Here is an 18,430-nt window from a genome sequence, read left to right as displayed (position 1 = left end):
ACGGCTAAGCTGGACACACTACAGTTTGTATGTACAAATGGGTATGGATCGATTGTGGGTGTACATCTCCCTGGGCATTGTGCTTTGGATCGTAAAGGTATGTCTACACATTCATGCCGCAAGCGCCACGCAGAGCAAAATGAGATAGAATAGACTCATACAATACTGACATGTCTCTCCTCCGTCTCAGGAAATCTACAAAGCAACAACATCCTCTCTCGCCTCCATCCCGGGCCCACTATACACAAACTACACACGCCTCCCATTGAAACTCTCCATAATAACCGGTCAGCGAATCTACTTCGTTGACGCCCTGCACAGAAGATATGGTCGCGTCGTGCGAATCAGCCCAGATGAAGTCTCTATCTCGTCACTGCCCGAATTCAAAGAGATACACCGTGTTGGGTCGCCGTTTTTGAAGAGTCCGTGGTATGATAAGTTTGTGAATGGGGAAGTCCCTGGAGTATTCAATATGAGGGATCCGAAACAGCATGCTGCCAGACGGAAATTGTTTGCTAGGGCGTTTTCGAAGAGCGAGTTGAGGGGGCGCTGGGAGGGGGTTGTGCGGAGTAAGGTGCGCCTTGCGGTCGACAGGATAAAGGGGGAGCTGGATGCGGAGAACGGAACGGGACGATGTGATGTGCTCAAGTGGTGGACGTTCCTCGCGACAGATGTATCTGGGCATTTGATGTTCGGCGAGGACTTTGGTATGTTGGAGCTGGGTGTTGTAAGTGCCAACGCCTCTGTTAGCCTGTAACCTAGGCAGGAGACCGTGCAGGGTCTAACCAAGCAGAAAAACGAATATATCCACGTCCTCGAATCAACGATGATGGGATCCGGAATCAACTCTGAACTCCCGCTTATCGGGTTTATCGGTCGTCATCTCCCCATCGCGTCGATCAGGTCGATGTTCCGAGCAAATGAGTACATGACAAGCTACGGCCGGCGAGCGATAACGAACGCCCGCACGAATAGCGATTCGGCTAGGAACATCTTCTCGGGAATGATCTACGAGTCTGAGAAGGGCGAGGCCAGTCTAACCGACGTGGATGTCGTTACTGAGGCTGGGAATCTGATCGTGGCTGGCTCGGACACGACGGCCGTGACATTAACGTATCTCATCTGGGCTGTTCTTGATCAGCCAAATCTGCAGCAAGCGCTGGAGGAGGAAGTCGGGACACTGGAAGATGGCTGTGACGATGCAAGTCTCGAGAGTCTTCCGCTGCTGAATGCCGTTATCAAAGAAACGCTGAGATTGTATGGTGCTGCGCCGGGGTCACTTCCGCGCTCCGTCCCCGCGGGAGGAGCGACGCTGGCTGGGTACTTTATCCCAGAGGGTGTCACGGTGAGTACCCAAAGTTGGACTGTGCACCGGGATGAGAGTATCTATCCGAACCCCGATGAATTCGATGTCTCGCGGTGGCTGGAAGAGGACGGGGAAGGCAAAGGAATGCGCGCAAGCCTTCCGCAATCAGCCTTCTCACCGTTTGGAGCAGGTTCGAGGATCTGTTTGGGTATACACCTGGCTGAGATGGAGCTGAGGCTCGCGGCTGCGCAGTTCTTCAGAGAGTGTCGCGGGGTGAGACTTGCGGGCGATATGACGTGGGAAACAATGAAGCCGGGGAATTTTTTCTTGATCGCGCCGCGTGGCCATCGTTGTGACATCGTGCGGAAATAGCACGCTTGTACCTGGCCTAGGTGTGCGGTTGGATCGAGGATGAAATATATAGCAAGGGTAAGACTCAGGGTCTGGCATCGGATTCTCTTCTTTGACCGCGAGAGCATACCAACACTTGATCGATATTCTCCAATGTCAGAATTTCTATCGGCCCGAGCCAATTTAATCCTCGTATATCGTTGCATTCACCAGTCGTAGTGCACTCGAAATGTCCAAAGCGGGTAGATCCCATCCCCAACCCCGCATACCACTCGCCCATGACATGGAAACGGCTAATCGACCTATACCGGGTAGTCCGCGCTCGGTACGTAGGTATCTAGTCGCCGCTGCACGATGACACGTGGCAACCCGAAGAATGGGGGGCGGGGAACTGGCTTCAGGACGCGTTTCAACACGCGTTTCAGCCCCGGCGTTCAGCATACCCCGACCACACAGGGTCGCGAGCAGACCTTTGTATGTTAGCCCAGGTGGGTATTCTGCGGTCTTCGATTACTTTGCTGCCTTGACTGAACCGCGCGCAAAAAAAAATGAAGGTCGACTCGGACACTAGCAAATCAGCCCACAGGGAAGCATAACCCTGTCCCTGAATTTGTGGTCTGCTGGAGAAAGCCATACTGAAGGTGGACGCCACAATGCTCCTTGACGCGCGCTAGTCCTCTCTGTCCTGCGTAATGCGAGTCAAGAGAGCCAGTAGCAGAGGAGGAGCTCTGACGGTGGCGTACACAGGAACGTACCGAGCGGCCGAGTTGAATGCACAGTACAGGATAATCAGGACAGGGCATGGAGAGTCGCGACAGTCCCGAGGCTGAGATCCATGAAACAATCATAGCGCCCTGGCTGATTCTCAGAAGAACTTGACCCAAGAGGAGGGCGAATGTAAAAGGGAGGAGAGGAAGAAGCGAACGCACAGGCCTGTTGCCCTAATCAGGATCAATCCTCCTCGGCCCGATAACACCAATTGCCCAACCAGCATCCGTCACTCTTGTCAGTTCTTTCGAGTCATCATGCGGGGATGCTCAGAACCACATGGCATGCAGCGGGGTCCAGACCGTCCGGCAAATATTGCCTTACTCCCACCCTATGGAGATGCGACGTGAACGAAGGCGCCATCTCAATGTCGCGCGCGCTATGGATCCCGGGGGCAAGTACCGAGATGCGTGGTCATCACACCACACGAACTGGATTACCCCATCTCCACTTCCCCAGGATTTCAGCCCCGCGCGAGTCATAAAGTCATATATCTCCCTGGCTCCTGTTTGACGTTTTCTTGCATGCACCTCCTTTCGCACCTACTACCCGTCCACATGTAGACCTCGTCCGTCTCGACGGCAATGGAGAGTCTTCCGGAATGTGCTGTGTGTCGCACCAATCTACCAATTTTCATTGTGATTAGGGCTGCGTTATGGGATACTGACGTAGCTAGTTAACGTGCCTAATCGGGGCGATTAGCAACTCGACATGCGACCTTACCGATTTCGCCTGCATATGCGCTGACGCGCAGCTCAACGTGGCCCTTGGACCGTGCATTGCAGGAAGCTGCACGATCAAAGAGTCCCTAAGTACGCACCGCGACCTGTCGCAATAACCCTTGTTGACCGTAAGTCAGCTGCACAGAACTTCTCGTACTCGACGTGCCAGTATCCCGCGAGCGACAACACCCTGACATTTCCAATCGTCAATATCGTTGGCATTGTGGTGGCCATTGTGTCTGTGGTGCTCCGGGTTACGAATCGCATTGTCGCCGGGCAACTGGGACTGGATGATTATACCATTGTGGCTGCTCTGGTAGGTAAGCAAACGAACAAATGGTAGTACTGAGTGCTGACCATGACTAGCTTGTCGCGGTCGCTATCTCTGGCGTTGGCTTTCCACGTAGGCCTTTCTCAAAACATACAAATCGAGCGACTGACGATTCCAGTCAAAACTCATGGTCTGGGAAAGAATATCTGGACCGTGCCGTTCGACGACATCAGCGAGACTATGAAGGTGGGCATGCCACTGATTACCGTGATATATCTTCATTTTTCAACCCTAACAATGATGATCAGCTCTTCTTCATCGAAGAAAACCTCTACGTCTTTTGCACCGCGCTCGTGAAACTCTCCATGCTCTTCCTCTACCTCCGCCTCTTCCCAAACCGACCCCTCCGCCTAGCAATCTTCGCCTCGCTATGGATAACAGCGGCCTGGGGCCTCGGGAGCTTCTTTGCACAGATCTTCTCATGCAAACCCATAAGCTTCTACTGGAACCAATGGGACGGCGAGCACGAGGGGAAATGCAGCAGCCACAACAATCTTCTGCTTGGACATGCTATTATAAACATCGTCCTTGATGTCCTGGTTATTGCATTGCCGATGCCGGTTCTCTTAAGATTACAGATGTCCCTTGAGAAACGGATCGGGATGTGCATCATGTTTGCGGTTGGGCTAGTCGTAACGGTTATTAGTATCCTCCGTCTCGTCGAGGCGGTTGGGTTTAATACGACTATGAATCCTACAAGTACGTCGTTTCTCCTCTTCTCTTTACTTGCCCCTCTATCATCATGAACATACTGACATGGAGGACAGAGGACTTTGTCCCCGTCGGCGTCTGGTCCCTCCTCGAAATCGACATTGGCATAATGTGCTCCTGCATGCCCGGCATCCGCGCCGTATTCAAGCGACTTTACACCACTCTGTTCAGAAAACAATCAACCTACGGCTACAACTCCTCCGCACGACGTAAACCCTCCAACTCCAACAAGAGCGGGAACTCCGGATCCGGATCAGGATCAGCCTCCCACCACAGAGAAATCTCCTCACCGCGCCAATACACCCCCAAATCAAAATTCGCTGAGTCCATCCGACTCACAGAAGTAGACACGAATACCAATATCATCGATGCAGAAACAGAAACAGAATGGGACGATACGTGGCCGCTCCGCAATAGGCCTCCCGTTCCAGAAGGACTCATTTGGTGATCCTAGACCGGGGAGTCAAGGGTGGCACTCGCAGTACCCGGCTAGTCCTAGTCCCACAAGACTTAAACTGCCGCCGTTGGTAGCACCGGCTTCTACTCAGACGAGGGAGCAGCAAGGACATCATGGACATGGGCCTTTTGGCCGGAGGCCCGGGATGCCGAGGTCAACTTCGGCGCATTTTACGTGGTTTCGGGATGGGGATTCGTCGTAGCGTTTACATTGTGTTTAATTTAGCGTGAATGAATCAATTGATCAATTTTGAACTTACTACGCAGCCCCACTATAAAAGAAACCACTGGTGATGTATCCATGGTGGATCCGATCCTGTTCTGTCCATGTTCTAGAAAATAACCCTAATGCGCGGTGTTCTTTGTGGCAGGAAATGCAAAATCTCTGACTGATGTCCGGAAGCCTTCTTGTTCGGATTGGGAGACTGGGGGCGCCGGAGCCTGGCTTGCAGGGGCTGCTCGTCCCTGGCCTTGTGCTATCTGCGTTTCCTTCATTCTGTCACTGCTTGCAAGAGCAGCATCAACATCCAGGTTAAATCCGGCTGGCAGCCCAAAGTTCTCGGGTATGGTGACCCGGCCACCACCCCCAATACCCCATGGCAAGTCGAAAACCTGGGGCCCGCTCGCCGGGGCATTTGCCTGGGCTACGGGCGCGAGTATCGCCGGTGCAAGTGGGGCGTGCTGAATGGTGCCAATCTGCGGCGGACGATGCAAAGCAGAACGCAGAGTTGACGGGCAACGAGTCGACATTCATCGGAGCGGTGTCTGGGGGTATCGCCAGGGCATTAGGGACACGCTGAGCACCGTCAGGCTGGAAAGCCAGTTGCGAAGCGGAGTCTATTGTGGATAGGGTCGACGATCCAACAGTCATCGAACATGGAACTGGGAGTATTGCAGGTGCATTCGCGGCATGCGAAGTGTTGTCGAGCTGGAGAGGGAGTTGCGAGCCGGAACTGAGACCCGACACGGGCAACGAGTCCGCTTCCATCAGAGCGCCAAACCTCAGCCCACCGATTTGGAGGTTCTGGATAAAGTTGAGCGATCGAAATCAGTACAATGAAGTGGTCGTTGTTTACGTTTACAGGACCGCTTATCCTGAATTAGGGCAGGCTCACCGGACAACGGGCTGGTGGTGTACGTTGGAGGCAACTGCGCGGAAGCAACATGAGAGCCAAGGGCGCAGTTACCTGGGCAATCCAGCGCCTTCATCATAAACACATGGACTGTATGTTAAAGGAAAACGTCATCAGGATCGATACCAGGGTCTGCAACGCAACTTCTATTCTTAAGTTAGTGGTACACTACATACAATTGCTAACTAACAAAACCACCCACTCACGAGTCTGGATCGAACGTGTCCTGCTGTAGCCATTGTTCGAGGAACCTTTGAGGACGTAATTGGTGCTGGAGATGCTTATCGATCATGTAGCAACGGGGCAGCTTCCACTTCACATCTTTCAACCTGTCGCCGGTAGGGTCTCTGCTTACCACGGATTTGTCGGTCACATCTCTGCCCGCTTATCATGTTAACAAGCGCCTCGCGCATCAGCCAGCACTTGTCAAGCCCGTTGCCGTTGCATCCGGCAGCAATCCATTCGAGGTTACCATGTCAGCCTGTGTACTCGTCGGGGATGCGTCCAACAAGCGGGTGGAGATCTGGACAAAAGGCCATCGGCGAAGACCATCTTTCTGCCTTTTGGGGGCTTTGGGGTCGGGAATGTTTGGCGACATCCGGAAAAATTGCCAGAGGTCACCAGGGGTTTTCACATTAACCCACTCTTCAAGCTTCTCAACAGGCAACTTAAAACGTTCGCTGTATAAGTTCCTCGTGCCTTCGGGAGGAAATGCTAGAACTGGCGGCGTCTGTCATGTTTCTGGGAGCAAGTCTTTGCCCATGACCCGAAAATACTCTACCATCTTCCAAACCCTGAGTGATGGAGTACTGCCCGGGGTCAATCATGCTGGTCTTGGTGTCGACTGTCGGTTGATCAACTAGAGTCCAACTGTACTTCGCGGCGGCGTCAAATAGCGCTTCGCTCAATTGGTACTTGGCGGGTGTACTGTGAAGCGGGAAGATCTTTCCGCTAAGATGAGGCAGCAGATGCGTCGTCCAGCCGTTGACGCAGTATACGACGGACATTGCGAAGATATCTACCACGACTGGTACTCAATCAAGTGTAACGAGGAACTTTGCGACTGTGCTTGACCTTGGTGACGGCGGAACGCGTCTGAATCGCGAATCGAAGCGGAAACTTCCCTCGCAACTGCTTTGAATACTCCAGCCACCAGTCCCCCAGGTTTGAGTGTTGTGCCCGGACTTTCGAGCACCCCCTCCGAGTGTGCTAGCCCATATCTCTGTAGTGACAACAGTCAGACAGTGTGACGTCGGGCTCGATGGTGTACATTACCGACTTAGCAATCTCCGCGTCTCGAAGAGCCATAGAATTACCCGGCCTTACACAAGCTTTCCGAAATGGGACCTCCAACCGTTCATATTGAATCCGTATCTCAGGGCTCATGAAATTTGTAATCGTCGTAACGCGTTGGAACTGCGCCTTATCCTGGATCTCTTGGGGCAACCTTTTCGCGATCCCGCGCAACCGTATGAGATTATGTGTGAGAATTCGACAACCGCTTTAGCCTCGTCTGGGCCACATGTCTTTGCAATGTCGCCCCAATCCTTCATGGTCGCCGTTCTCAATTGGTTCGGGGATTGTCCAGTACTCCGGCTTCGACGACGAGGACATCGTGGCTGCCAAAGGCTGGATCGTGAAGGATTGTGTGGGCGACACTGCAGGCTGTGATTCCGGAGCCGATAATCATGTACGATGCGAGTTGGAGCCATTCTTTTGAACCACTCAAGATGGTGCCATTCCACCCATCGAGGTCGTGGTCGGAGAAAAGCTTCTCCTCCGGGGCTCCCGGGTCCTTGGTGACCAGTTCGTAGAACCGGCTGTTGTTTTCTTGTGCCCAGTGGGCAAGGTCTTTGGAGTTCATTTTCTAAATATATAGATTTGGTCAAATAGTAAAGAATGTGGGATAAGTCGAATGTGTTTAAAAGGCGAAGACGATATATCAGGGAGAACAAGAAGAAACGCCGCTGATTCTTAACCATCGACACAGGAGGTGCTGCGACTCGGACGACATGTAAGGAAGGCGCATTCAGCGACGACCATTACCAGCAACAGCCTCACCACATTGAACATCCTTACTCCCAACTACACTGATTCGTGGTGGACCGTCTCATTTCTTGCTGCCCGCGAGGTCTCCAGGGTGACCGAGGGCCCTTTTGTTGGCTGAATGGACGGAAACTCGGAAAAAGATGAGGAAGCCAGTTTCGAACCGATATGACCAGTGGCTGGCCTCGTCAGCTCTTCAGGTATTTGAACTCTCATGTGCTTTTATTTGTGCTCTGCGGCTGTTGGATGGAATATCTCCCGTTCGCAGGTTTGCACCTTCAACCCTTGGCAAATGGGCAGGTGTACACTTCGAAATCAGGCCCCTGGCACTGCTAGGATCGAACTTTCCGATTCTCCGAGGAGTTTAAGTTTCCTTTCTACTGACATAGCCAGTGAGTCTAACTCAAGGGAAAGTCGTCGTGGCGAAACCCGGTCCAACAGAAGACCTGAATGATCCCCTGGTAGCTTTGGCCGATCATGACAACTGGGGCAGTTGCTAATACTCTCTGCCCACCTGAAGAAACTGGTTGAAGATACCAAGATCGATCAATTTTCCGCTGGCCAACCTCTGCGCCCTAGCGGCTCTGTCTTCGAAATCGGCAACGTTATTCAGGTCGACGTCAACGCGGAGCCTGGGAATATTGGGAACACCTAAACCAAACACAGAACATGCGGCAATCTCGGCTAGTGTTTTGGTTATATGAACCCTTTGTGCATCGTCTCAATGAAGTACGGCCGCTGAAAAATAAACTTCTTCGTATCTTGCGTGCAACTGCCCATGGCGATATGGAGCGCGAACACGAAGAAGACCTGGGAGCCGATTGCTTCGAACCCCTCAAAGAATTTCTTGTGTCCAGATGGCGATTGCGGACATTAACCGATATTCCAGCTGGGAAAGCACGGACCTCCGTTCCATCGTTCTGCTATCAAAAGCAGCCAGCTAAACAGCATTTATGTGCGGATTCTTGCTTACATGGCCTCTAGTCATCATCCGGGCGCCAACCGAGAACCAGGCCAGTCCATAATGCGAATACGGCTCCTCGCGATCTTCCATTGGTGGTATTGTAGTCATGTTAGCGACTGATTGCCGTTTGAAGACGGACATGGGAACAGGGCACAACAAATACGAAGATGAAGAAATTCCTCTGGATAATACTGCGCAGGGTGGGTGATGTGCGGACCTGGAAACAACGGAGTCAACACGGGGGTCTGATACTAATCGCCTCCACCATCGGCCGAGCAGGGCTCACCACGCAAATCTAAACTAGTCGACCCTCGTATCCTCCCAACCAAGCTGGCCAAGATCCGAATCGAACCTCGCAAGCAGGACTGGCCTGCCCAACATAGCCCCGAAACTCTGCCGCAGGAGTGGGCCTATAGTTCACCGATCGATAGCCAGGGATCTAGCCGAAGCGGACCGCACAGCGTCAACAGCCCGGTGGGGACAATAGGAACTCGCCCACTATGCATCGGTGAAATTGCTGGTTTAACCTTGGGAATGGCACACAGCCAATCTCATCCCGCTCTCAATATCGGTCTCCAGGGCCATCCCTGCTAGTCGATGGCCAAATGCACCTGCCAGATTCGTGGCGGATCGTGCAGTTGCCGAGCACTCGATGTGGACGCCTGGGCTGGGCTCCCGTCGACCCGGGCAGTAAGCTGAGTGAGAGCGCAAGGCACACTATGGCTACTTGATTAACGGTGCTCATCCGCCAGTGTCTTCGCAGGCTGTCAACTCCTCAGTTAAAACGACGATGACCTTTCCCGATCGCGGTTGGGTGATCCTCGCGGCCTCCTGGCCACTGTTCAGCATTTGCGTCATTCTCGTCGCCCTGCGCGTCTGGGTACGTACACGCATAATCCGATCATGGGGCTGGGATGACCCCTTCATACTCCTAGCGATGGCCTGCGCAACGACGAATACTATCCTCGCCACGTTGAGCGCGCAGCACGGGACCGGTCGACACGCCGTAAACCTCAGCGACTACCAAAAAATTCAGTCGACAAAGTTCAACTGGCTCTCGCAAGGCTTCCATGTCATGAGCACGAACTGGGGGAAGGTTTCCGTTGCAATCTTTCTACTGAGGATTATCCAGAAAGTCAAGCATCATAAGCCCGTTATGTACGGCGGCATAGTCCTTTTGACGGTCATCAACAGTGTTTGCGTTTACACAATTTACGGGCAGTGTACGCCTACGGCTAGGTTATGGGACGAGAGTGTTAAGGGGAGTTGTTGGGATCCGAATGTGCAGAGAAACTACGCATTCTTCCAAGGGTGTATGTTTGTTCCCTCCGTTCATGGTGCAATTCTCACAGGTTTGCGCAGCTTCATCTGCGCTCTCGGACCTGGTCCTCGCTATCTATCCTCTTTTCACGATTTGGAGACTGCAAATGGCGCTGAAGGTGAAGATCGGACTTGGATGCGTACTGTCTCTGGGCATCATGTAAGTTAGCCGTCTTGTGAGATAACTATCGCGATGCTAAAAGGTCAGTGCGATGATCGCTGCTATAGTGAAGACCATCAATCTTGCCTCGCTCTCCGCCAGAGCCGACTACCCCTGGGACACAGTCGACCTAACAATCTGGATCGCAATCGAGCAATACCTCATAATAATCGCAGCGTGCATCCCAACATTAACACCCCTCTTTAACATTGTCGTCCGACAACGAAGCAGCAAAAAGACCACCTCGACCCCTTACCAAAAGCCAGGTCAGAGTCGCAGTCGTCAATCGGGACGATCCCACCCTCACCCCTACGATCAGTTCGCGAGCGGGGGAAAGGGAACGAACGAGTACCCACTCGCATGGACCCGCGTTGGGAGGGCAGATGCGGAGAGTGACAGCGAAGATCCGATCATGGCGACGACCGAGACTGGGCAGGGTATTCTCATGACTACGGAGATCCATGTCCAGGCGAGCTCGGAGGACGGGTATGGGTACGAACTGGGCGACCGGAGATGAATTAATAACCACCTTGCGCAATTACCATCGCCAAAGAAATACTCCCCCTTCCCACTTCACTTGTATCTGTAGCCCAGACCCATGGAAAAAACTCCCTTTATGGCTCCACGGAAATTGCGCGAGATTGCTGCACCAATCGTCGCTCGTCTGTATATACCCCGGTTCATACCGCGACGATCTCTACGCTAGGAAGCTAGATAGCCCAGCATCCTTGGCTAGTGTCAAGCATCATCCTCCTCTTGGGCGAGGTTTCATTTCCGGTGATAATCGTGCCGCTTCTGGGCTCCTTCTATTGGGCGCATATATGCATCGCGACTGTGCCGCAATGCCACTGCTCCGTTGCTCGTACACGTGCGTGCTGTCTCGTATCATTCTAGAACGGTCACGGCCACTTTGCTGGGTAAGCAGGGTGTCCTTACTCGCCTTCCAAGAATTAGGTGCAGATTCAAGCAGGGTACATCAGAGGAAAGCCCTGCTTGGTGTACTAATTCGGTTTGAGTGCCCCGAGATGAAACAGCCAAGAAGGACAGTCTCTCAACCACGGGTTACCTGGTATCGCCCACCACAATCCCGAAGGTACCAGGGCTGGGCTGGGCAGTCGTCTCAACAAATGTTCTCCACATACCCCGGCATCCGGCTGGGAGACTCTACCGAGACAACAAGGCGGTCGTATTTAGTTCATTAGGTCGGGGGAATACCACTCGCGCTGTCCCTACTCCCACTTCTCATCCTCCATCTTTCCCTCGCAGACCACCCTGCTTACCCTCTCTCAATCCCCTAACAACCCTCCATAATGGACATCACCAAACAAGAGGAGACCCCCGCGCGCTCCCTATCCTCAACCGAGAAAAATTCCTCAGAAGTCGACCTCGAACAGCTCGGCGAGCGCGAAGGCTACGTCCTCGATACAACCCTAGCGCAACGAGAACACCACGGGCAAGGTCTAAAGACAACGGCAGACGGCAAAAAAGTCCTCATTCCGCAGCCCAGCAACTCGCCCAATGACCCACTGAACTGGTCGACGTTTCGCAAACATTTAATTCTCATTGTTGTTTCCGTCACCGCGTTCTTGCCCGATTATGGGAGTGCTACTGGGGCCGTTACGCTGATTCCGCAGGCTGTGTATGTTCTCTCCACCCCATCTATTTCCTCAACCAGGATACTGACGGCAGGTATCCCAGGGCCTGGAACATGACAGAAGACCACGTCAACCACTCGCAAGTAGGAAACGTGTTTATGCTTGGTGCGGGCGGGCCGTTTGTCGTTGCGCTCTCGGCGTACTTTGGGCGCTTCCCTGTCCTCTTCTGGTTTGTCGTTATTGCGCTCGCGACGGCGGTTTGGTGTGCTGCTGCGCAGTCGTTTGAGTCGTTTATGGTATGTTCTCGCCACTCCAATTTATTTGCCTAGCGTAGCGGATACGTAACTAACAACGCGACGCAGGCCGCGCGCATTTTAAATGGGTTCTTCTCGACCGTCGCGCAGGGAGTACGTCGCCCACCAAATGTAATATATACATATCTTGATCGCGTCTAACGGCACTTCTAGGGCGGCCTAATGTTTATAAAAGACATGTTCTTCTTCCACGAACAGGCCCGCAAAATCAACATCTGGTCCGCATTCATCGTCCTCTCCCCCTACATGGGCCCCATGTTCGCGGCCTTCATAACATCAACCCAGATCTGGCAATGGGCGTTCGGCGTGTACGCCATCGAAACAGGCCTATGTCTGCTCGCAATCGCGCTCTTCGTCGAAGAAACATACTACGACCGGAAGAATAAAACCTTCGAACTGGTTCCTAACGCGCCGCGGTGGAAGCGGATGTTGGGGATTCAGCAAAGGCAAACGGGGTATATTGTGAATACCCCGTATGATGCGCTCATGAGGCCGATCACGGTTATCATGAAGCCGGTTGTACTTTGGGCCACGATTTATTATCTCCTTACGTTTGCGTGGGTTGTTGGGATTAACACGACATTGTCGATTTTCCTTACGCCCTTGTATCAGTTTGGGCCGAAGCAGATTGGTAGATACCTATCCCTCCCTACCCCCCTTTCATATCTGGATGTACATACTAATAATGGGCAGGCTTCTTTTACTTCACCCCCGTCGTAGCCGCCATCCTCGGCGAAATAGCCGGCCACTGGCTCCACGACAGCCTCGCAACCTTCTCAGCGCGCCGCAACGCCGGCCACCTAGAACCCGAAGCCCGGCTCCTCGCAACCTACGTTGCAACCCCCTTCATGATAGCCGGCCTCATCCTCCTCGGCTTCGCCCTAGAGGAAGAATACCACTATATGCTCACCGCGCTAGGCTGGGGCCTGTACGTCTTCGGAATCATGATTGTCACCGTTGCAGTCAACGCCTACGTTCTGGACTCATACCCCGAGGCAAGCGGTGAAGTCGCGGCGTGGATCAACTTTGGGAGAACGACGGGTGGGTTTATCGTCTCTTATTTTATGGTTGAGTGGGCCGGGAAGCAAGGTGCGAAGAGGCAGTTTGGGACCATGACGGGGATTGTAGGGTTTGCCTTCTTGGGTGTTGTGCTTTTGGGACTTGTGGGGAAGAGGTTGAGGAGGTGGGCTGGGCCAGTGAATTTTAAGACGGCTTAAGGTAGAGATATGTGCGATGGTGGTTTGGTGATTCCACGATGTCGTCTAATTAGTGAACACCTGGTAGAACCCCCGTTACTAGTTTCAAATCGGACTAGATCCGTGGATATCCTCTGCAGCTACTCCGGCTTCTTCGCTTCTGGCGGTTATAGGGAATGATGATTTCTCGATGTGCGTTGAAGCGGCGAAACAGTGTCTCCGTATCCAGAGTGAACCAATTAGGGCTACAGACAAAAAGGTCTTATATCTGGGTACAGTAGCCCTAAGCAAGAAAACACCGAGACACGGAACGCTAAGCTTGTCGATCCATCTGACAACTCCCCCGAACTCAAACTTTGATAATCTTGTACAAACCACTCTTCAAGAAATGGGGAACACAGCGGAGTATGAATTCGCAGTCTTATGTCTGCGGGTCGTTTCCCGCCATGTCAATATATATAGCATTCCCAGACGGCTAAGCGTGAAACTGGCCCCAAGTCAGCGGTCCTCGTCCTCTCTTCTTATTGGAGTCGGCTTATAGTGTTCACAACATTTATTAAGCTCGTTGATCTAAGTTCGATTTCAGTATCGAGCGACGTAGCACCCTTACTACCCCCTGCCGACAGATGATCTACGGGACAACGCTATTGGTTGTCTGACGTCAGAATCCAGACAAGCCGCAAGGTTTACATATCTGCACATTACTCGGTCGTTATAAGCCAATATGTAAGCATCTATGTCAAAATATCATCTTCTCGAACAAAGAATAAATTCCAACCCTCAAGTAATCCTTCTTACCCAATTATGCGTCATGCATTTCGAAGGTTCTGCACAGCTCCAGCGATTTGAGTTGCTTATCCGATGCTTATAAAGACCCACAGACCCACCACACCCAAACACTATATAACCAAGCGAGATCCAACCTCGATCGAACAAACCTCTATCAAAGTTCCATCCTCCTATTCTCCAGTCTACCATCTCATATCTCATTCTCACAATAGACATATCAAGATGTCAAAACCCCTAAGCCAAGCAAAAATCGTCCTCCGCCGCTCCTCAGACCGCGGCTACGCCGAACACGGCGGGTGGCTAAAGACCTTCCACACATTCTCCTTCGCAGGGTACTACGACCACCGCTACATAAACTTCGGTTCGCTGCGAGTTTTTAACGAAGACCGCGTCGCCGCCAAAAACGGCTTCCCGACTCATCCGCACCGCGATGCCGAGATCTTCAGTTATATTCTCTCCGGCGAACTCACGCACCGCGATAGTATGGTTCGGAAAGGCGCGGAGGGGGCGCAGGGGAAGGACTTTTATAGGATGAAGAGGGGTGATGTTCAGTTTACGACGGGTGGGACGGGGATTGCGCATAGCGAGCAGAACGAGAGTTTGAAGCCTGTTCATTTTCTGCAGATCTGGGCCTTGCCGTGGCGGTACGGTCTTAAGCCGAATTATCATACGAAGTCGTTTGATGAGGCCGGTAAACGAAGGGGCTTTGTGCCTATCCTCTCGCCGCTTAAGGCCGGGCCCGAGGCGAGTCCTAGGGAGGAGGAGGAGGCCGTACCGAGTATTCCGGAGACGATTCCGATCCACGCGGACTTTGTTATGGGGGCTGGGATTATTGAGCCCTTGGGGAGGTTCGAATGGACGGTTGGGGCTGGGAATGTTGTGAAGCAGAAGAAGAAGAGGAATGTTTATGTGCATTTGCCTATGACCAAGGGCGGGAAGGCGAAGATCCGGCTGGATCAGAGGGAAGATGCCGTTCTTGAGGAGGGTGATGGGGCTTTTATTACGGGTGTTAATGCGGGTGATGTGTTGGGGGTGGAGAGTATTGGGGAGGCAGAGACGGAAGTGATTGTCTTAGATAGTGATTAGATTCTTTGTAACTGTGTATTCCTGTGCCATGGGCGTACAGTAGATATCATTTCGACAACCTTGAACATTATTGCTAGAGAAGCTTCAAAATATAGCAATGCTTGGACTTTGTTCGGTAGGCGCACTCAATGAAGCCCTCCAAATCGAATGCTTCCGATGAAAAAGCTCCAAAACAATGTCAACATCCCGATCATGGCCGTGAGTGGCACTGCCGCGTTTTGAAGGTCACCTCGATACCCCAACGGAAACATCCAGAGGAAGAGAAAGACAACAGTCGGGAGCAAGCAGGCGACATTGTAGACAACAACCCATCTGAAGCAGACAATCTCTTGCGCATAGATGCCCCAGAAGATCTGCCGCGTGTCTCCGTTCTCCTCCAGTCTAATCTTTTTCTTGGGGAGCAGGTCGAGCGCGCCGCAAGACTGTCCAGTCGCTTTTCTGCAGGAGTGGAAAAGATGCACTGACCAGGTATTTGTTTTATAGCAAGAGTAGAACCGACAGTAGAACTCGTGCTCGCTTATTGGGGGAACGACATCCATAGGATCTGGGTTGTACTCGTAGTGATCTCTAGATTTTGGGTAAGCATCCTTTACCCTTGGGGCATACGCCGAGTCGTCGAACTTGTCGAACTATTTTTTGTCGTTGTGTTAGCGGCCTTCCGTTGGATTGTCATCAATGAAACGGTTGTAACATGCCTGATAGAAGTCGCAGTGGGAATATCTCCAAACACTGAAAATGGTTCGTATCCATCCTCGGAGACGGCAGTATTCGGATCGAAGGGCCTGGAAGAAATTGTCGTCGTTTGATTGATGTACCCTAAGTTGGGAGAGGAAGTGTTGGCTCCCTCGCCTTACTACGAGCAATACATATCTCTCATGGGCAGCTGCAGCGAAGCTGAAGCTAGCCGAGGTCACTTGTGTGGGATTTCCCCGGTTGGACATGGGAGATGCCGGCGGCGGTTGCGGTGGCCGCCGGGCGTTAAATTGTGGCGTGGAACTTGTATTGTGCAGGGGTGTATTGACGAAAGGTTGCAGCGTCTGCTGGTGTCCTGCACCAAGCCCGGGCGCCTGACTCCCCGGATTCTGTTTTTCGGGCCCGTGTATTGGCCCCTGAGCCAGTGACTCTCTCAAGCCATGCACTTTAGATTCTGCGTGTAGATGCTCTGCCACGAGCTGTTCAAGCTCGTTTGCAACAAAAGAAGGTATTTTAATCCATCGCCTCTCTCCGCAATGCTAACCAACCGGCATGAGATGCAAAACTTGCAAAATTCGGAGTGTGAGTGTCCATACCTGACAGGGCCAAGACACCCAACTCTCGTCGACGTTGAGTGACGTTACATGCGCCTTCAATGGCCACCAGTCCCGTTTTGTCCGCGTCCACTTTTCAACTGCCCCCTTGCAGAGATTGAGCCATCCATTAGGTGGATTCAGATTGAAAGATATTTTCTCCGGTCGAATGCAGCGGAACTCACTGAGAACCATATCGTTGACGTACGGGGTCACCGCAGAGTTGTCCTCAGTTAGTGGAATCTTTTCGTTATACCAACTCCTCATTCGCTCGTACAGGGTCGGAAAGGTGGAATCGAGCAAGTCGTGGCGCAGTAACCGGTAAGCTTCAGTGGAAAGCAATATCTGGCGAAGCCGCTCGACTTCGGGCAAGCTGACCAACCCCTTACGCTTGTGCTCGGGGTCGTCCCTCGTTGCTTGCTCATTGAGTCTCCTGACACCACGTCTTCCCAATCCACTCCGAAATTTGTTCATGAGCTCACTTTTAACCTTGTCGGCAACTTCACCGGCACCGTACGGCATATGCCGCTCAATAGTCAAACGCTTGTGTTTGTCCAGCAATGGATCCTCCAGAAGGCGGTATCGGCATTGATCCAGAAGCTCCGCCAGGCGATCCGCTACAGAGTCTTTGAGAAGGCCGGGAATATAACCGGGACTCGCGCCTCTATTGAAGCATGCTGTGATCACTTCGTCTTCGCAAAGTATTCGCACAAGGATATCATCTCCTTTCACTGGTATCTCCTCCGAAACAGGCGGAGGTAGGCTTGTCTCTGATGGATCCAGTGGAGGCGGCATAACAGCGGCATATCGGGCAAGAGTGGTAGCCGGAGGACTCTGAAGGCGGCTGCTGCTGCCGTCGTTCGTAGAGAATAGGGGCGCCGCTGGCAAGCGCCGAGTGGTGGGACGCGAGGATCTGGTAGGATTCCAAGATCTGTCCGGTCCACGGTCCGCGCCGCGGTCAAGGTTCCCCCCATAATAAGGCGGACAACAAGGGCACTCGCGATGACCGCACGTCGCGCAGGTATCAACGGCAAGTGCCGGGCTGTTCGGTTGACAGCATCGGCAACACACCCACCAACCTGGAATAATAAGCCGCACCATAGTGGGTGGCACGCGAACAGCGGAGAGCCCCACTCAGCTGTAAAGATCGCTTGGTACGTTTGCGACAGTCTCAGGAAGTAGAAAAGATATTTTCCAGGATCAAATCGCCGTGGGCTCCGGCTAACGTTGCATAGGGGAATGGGGAGATGGAACAATCGCACAGTTGGCGGAGCGGAAGGAAGGAAGCGGAGGGAAGGAGAGAAAGCTACCCCGGACGTGGACAGCAGGTTCGCCCAAGGCAGTCTGCGCAGACCAAGACGAGGCTGAGCGCTTAGGTCGATGCAAAATTGGCTGGCTCAAATGCACATTCCTGCGTGTCAGCCTCGCTAGCCTCGCCAGCCTTGTCGACAGACAGACCGCCGTTTTTCGACGAGGCTGTGCTTCTTCCGACTCGTGCATTGTATAGAGCACTTTATCCAATGTTTGCCAACGACCAGTATTCGACTTAGACGACATGGTGTTCCAAGATATGTATCTTTATCATCGCAATTGCAAGGATCTGTGGTGTAAGTGTCCACCGCATCGATAACAGATAACATTGACGGGTATGTTGGTGGGATAAATACCAGATATGGGAAGACTCCATTGACACCAGCAACATCCTGTTCCTCACTTTCAGCATACCCAAAGACGCTGCCAGAATTCAACTCAAAAGTCAAGTCTAGGCCCCAAATAGCCTGCTCTATCTTGCGAGTCATTCCAGCTAGAATATATGGCCTAGGAGCCAGTCCTGATTCCACCAACCTATTTGCTCGTCTTTGGCCTACCTGCACTCGATTTACCCCTAGCTGTAAA

At 52.6% G+C, this 18,430-nt stretch overlaps 9 protein-coding genes across 9 annotated transcripts; 6 read left to right on the top strand and 3 right to left on the bottom strand.

The window, feature by feature from the left end:
* Nucleotides 1-35: 35 nt before the first annotated feature.
* Nucleotides 36-1,843, top strand: BDV17DRAFT_251410 (cytochrome P450; the record flags this gene model as incomplete). The annotated part of the gene is made up of 3 exons (XM_073756419.1): nucleotides 36-97; nucleotides 191-727; nucleotides 794-1,843. Coding segments are annotated over 3 exons (1,484 nt in total), but the record flags the coding sequence as incomplete, so codon positions are not given.
* A 1,110-nt stretch (nucleotides 1,844-2,953) lies between these two features.
* On the top strand, nucleotides 2,954-4,796 carry BDV17DRAFT_105334 (CFEM domain-containing protein). The gene is made up of 7 exons (XM_073753753.1): nucleotides 2,954-3,033; nucleotides 3,102-3,237; nucleotides 3,285-3,463; nucleotides 3,514-3,550; nucleotides 3,597-3,664; nucleotides 3,727-4,177; nucleotides 4,246-4,796. The coding sequence occupies exons 1-7, from the start codon at nucleotides 3,010-3,012 to the stop codon at nucleotides 4,635-4,637; spliced, it is 1,287 nt and encodes a 428-aa protein (XP_073620072.1). The 5' UTR covers nucleotides 2,954-3,009; the 3' UTR covers nucleotides 4,638-4,796.
* Nucleotides 4,797-5,253: 457 nt separating this feature from the next.
* BDV17DRAFT_251405 (uncharacterized protein) lies at nucleotides 5,254-5,673 on the top strand. The gene has a single exon (XM_073756418.1). The coding sequence runs from the start codon at nucleotides 5,331-5,333 to the stop codon at nucleotides 5,493-5,495; it is 165 nt and encodes a 54-aa protein (XP_073620071.1). The 5' UTR covers nucleotides 5,254-5,330; the 3' UTR covers nucleotides 5,496-5,673.
* Nucleotides 5,674-7,342: 1,669 nt separating this feature from the next.
* Nucleotides 7,343-7,642, bottom strand: BDV17DRAFT_286915 (uncharacterized protein; the record flags this gene model as incomplete). Its single annotated transcript, XM_073761044.1, has 1 exon — nucleotides 7,343-7,642. The coding sequence occupies one exon, from the start codon at nucleotides 7,640-7,642 to the stop codon at nucleotides 7,343-7,345; it is 300 nt and encodes a 99-aa protein (XP_073620070.1).
* A 1,936-nt stretch (nucleotides 7,643-9,578) lies between these two features.
* Nucleotides 9,579-10,785, top strand: BDV17DRAFT_286914 (uncharacterized protein; the record flags this gene model as incomplete). The annotated part of the gene is made up of 3 exons (XM_073761043.1): nucleotides 9,579-10,101; nucleotides 10,151-10,268; nucleotides 10,317-10,785. 3 exons carry the CDS (start codon nucleotides 9,579-9,581, stop codon nucleotides 10,783-10,785), a joined length of 1,110 nt encoding a protein of 369 aa, XP_073620069.1.
* A 793-nt stretch (nucleotides 10,786-11,578) lies between these two features.
* On the top strand, nucleotides 11,579-13,394 carry BDV17DRAFT_279040 (major facilitator superfamily domain-containing protein; the record flags this gene model as incomplete). Its single annotated transcript, XM_073759645.1, has 5 exons — nucleotides 11,579-11,907; nucleotides 11,967-12,159; nucleotides 12,226-12,270; nucleotides 12,331-12,808; nucleotides 12,871-13,394. The coding sequence occupies 5 exons, from the start codon at nucleotides 11,579-11,581 to the stop codon at nucleotides 13,392-13,394; spliced, it is 1,569 nt and encodes a 522-aa protein (XP_073620068.1).
* A 927-nt stretch (nucleotides 13,395-14,321) lies between these two features.
* BDV17DRAFT_105291 (pirin family protein) lies at nucleotides 14,322-15,311 on the top strand. The gene has a single exon (XM_073753752.1). It carries the CDS (start codon nucleotides 14,385-14,387, stop codon nucleotides 15,246-15,248), a length of 864 nt encoding a protein of 287 aa, XP_073620067.1. The 5' UTR covers nucleotides 14,322-14,384; the 3' UTR covers nucleotides 15,249-15,311.
* On the bottom strand, nucleotides 15,311-16,334 carry BDV17DRAFT_105288 (uncharacterized protein). The gene is made up of 2 exons (XM_073753751.1): nucleotides 15,944-16,334; nucleotides 15,311-15,877 (listed from the first exon to the last, which is right to left on the bottom strand). Exons 1-2 carry the CDS (start codon nucleotides 16,187-16,189, stop codon nucleotides 15,374-15,376), a joined length of 750 nt encoding a protein of 249 aa, XP_073620066.1. The 5' UTR covers nucleotides 16,190-16,334; the 3' UTR covers nucleotides 15,311-15,373.
* BDV17DRAFT_105287 (uncharacterized protein) lies at nucleotides 16,335-17,781 on the bottom strand. The gene has a single exon (XM_073753750.1). The coding sequence runs from the start codon at nucleotides 17,633-17,635 to the stop codon at nucleotides 16,481-16,483; it is 1,155 nt and encodes a 384-aa protein (XP_073620065.1). The 5' UTR covers nucleotides 17,636-17,781; the 3' UTR covers nucleotides 16,335-16,480.
* Nucleotides 17,782-18,430: the final 649 nt, after the last annotated feature.

Source organism: Aspergillus undulatus (assembly GCF_047715775.1).
Source record: "Aspergillus undulatus strain CBS 261.88 unplaced genomic scaffold BDV17scaffold_3, whole genome shotgun sequence".
In the NCBI taxonomy this organism is placed as follows: Eukaryota; Fungi; Ascomycota; class Eurotiomycetes; order Eurotiales; family Aspergillaceae; genus Aspergillus; species Aspergillus undulatus.
This window is presented reverse-complemented; position numbering and strand designations above follow the sequence as displayed.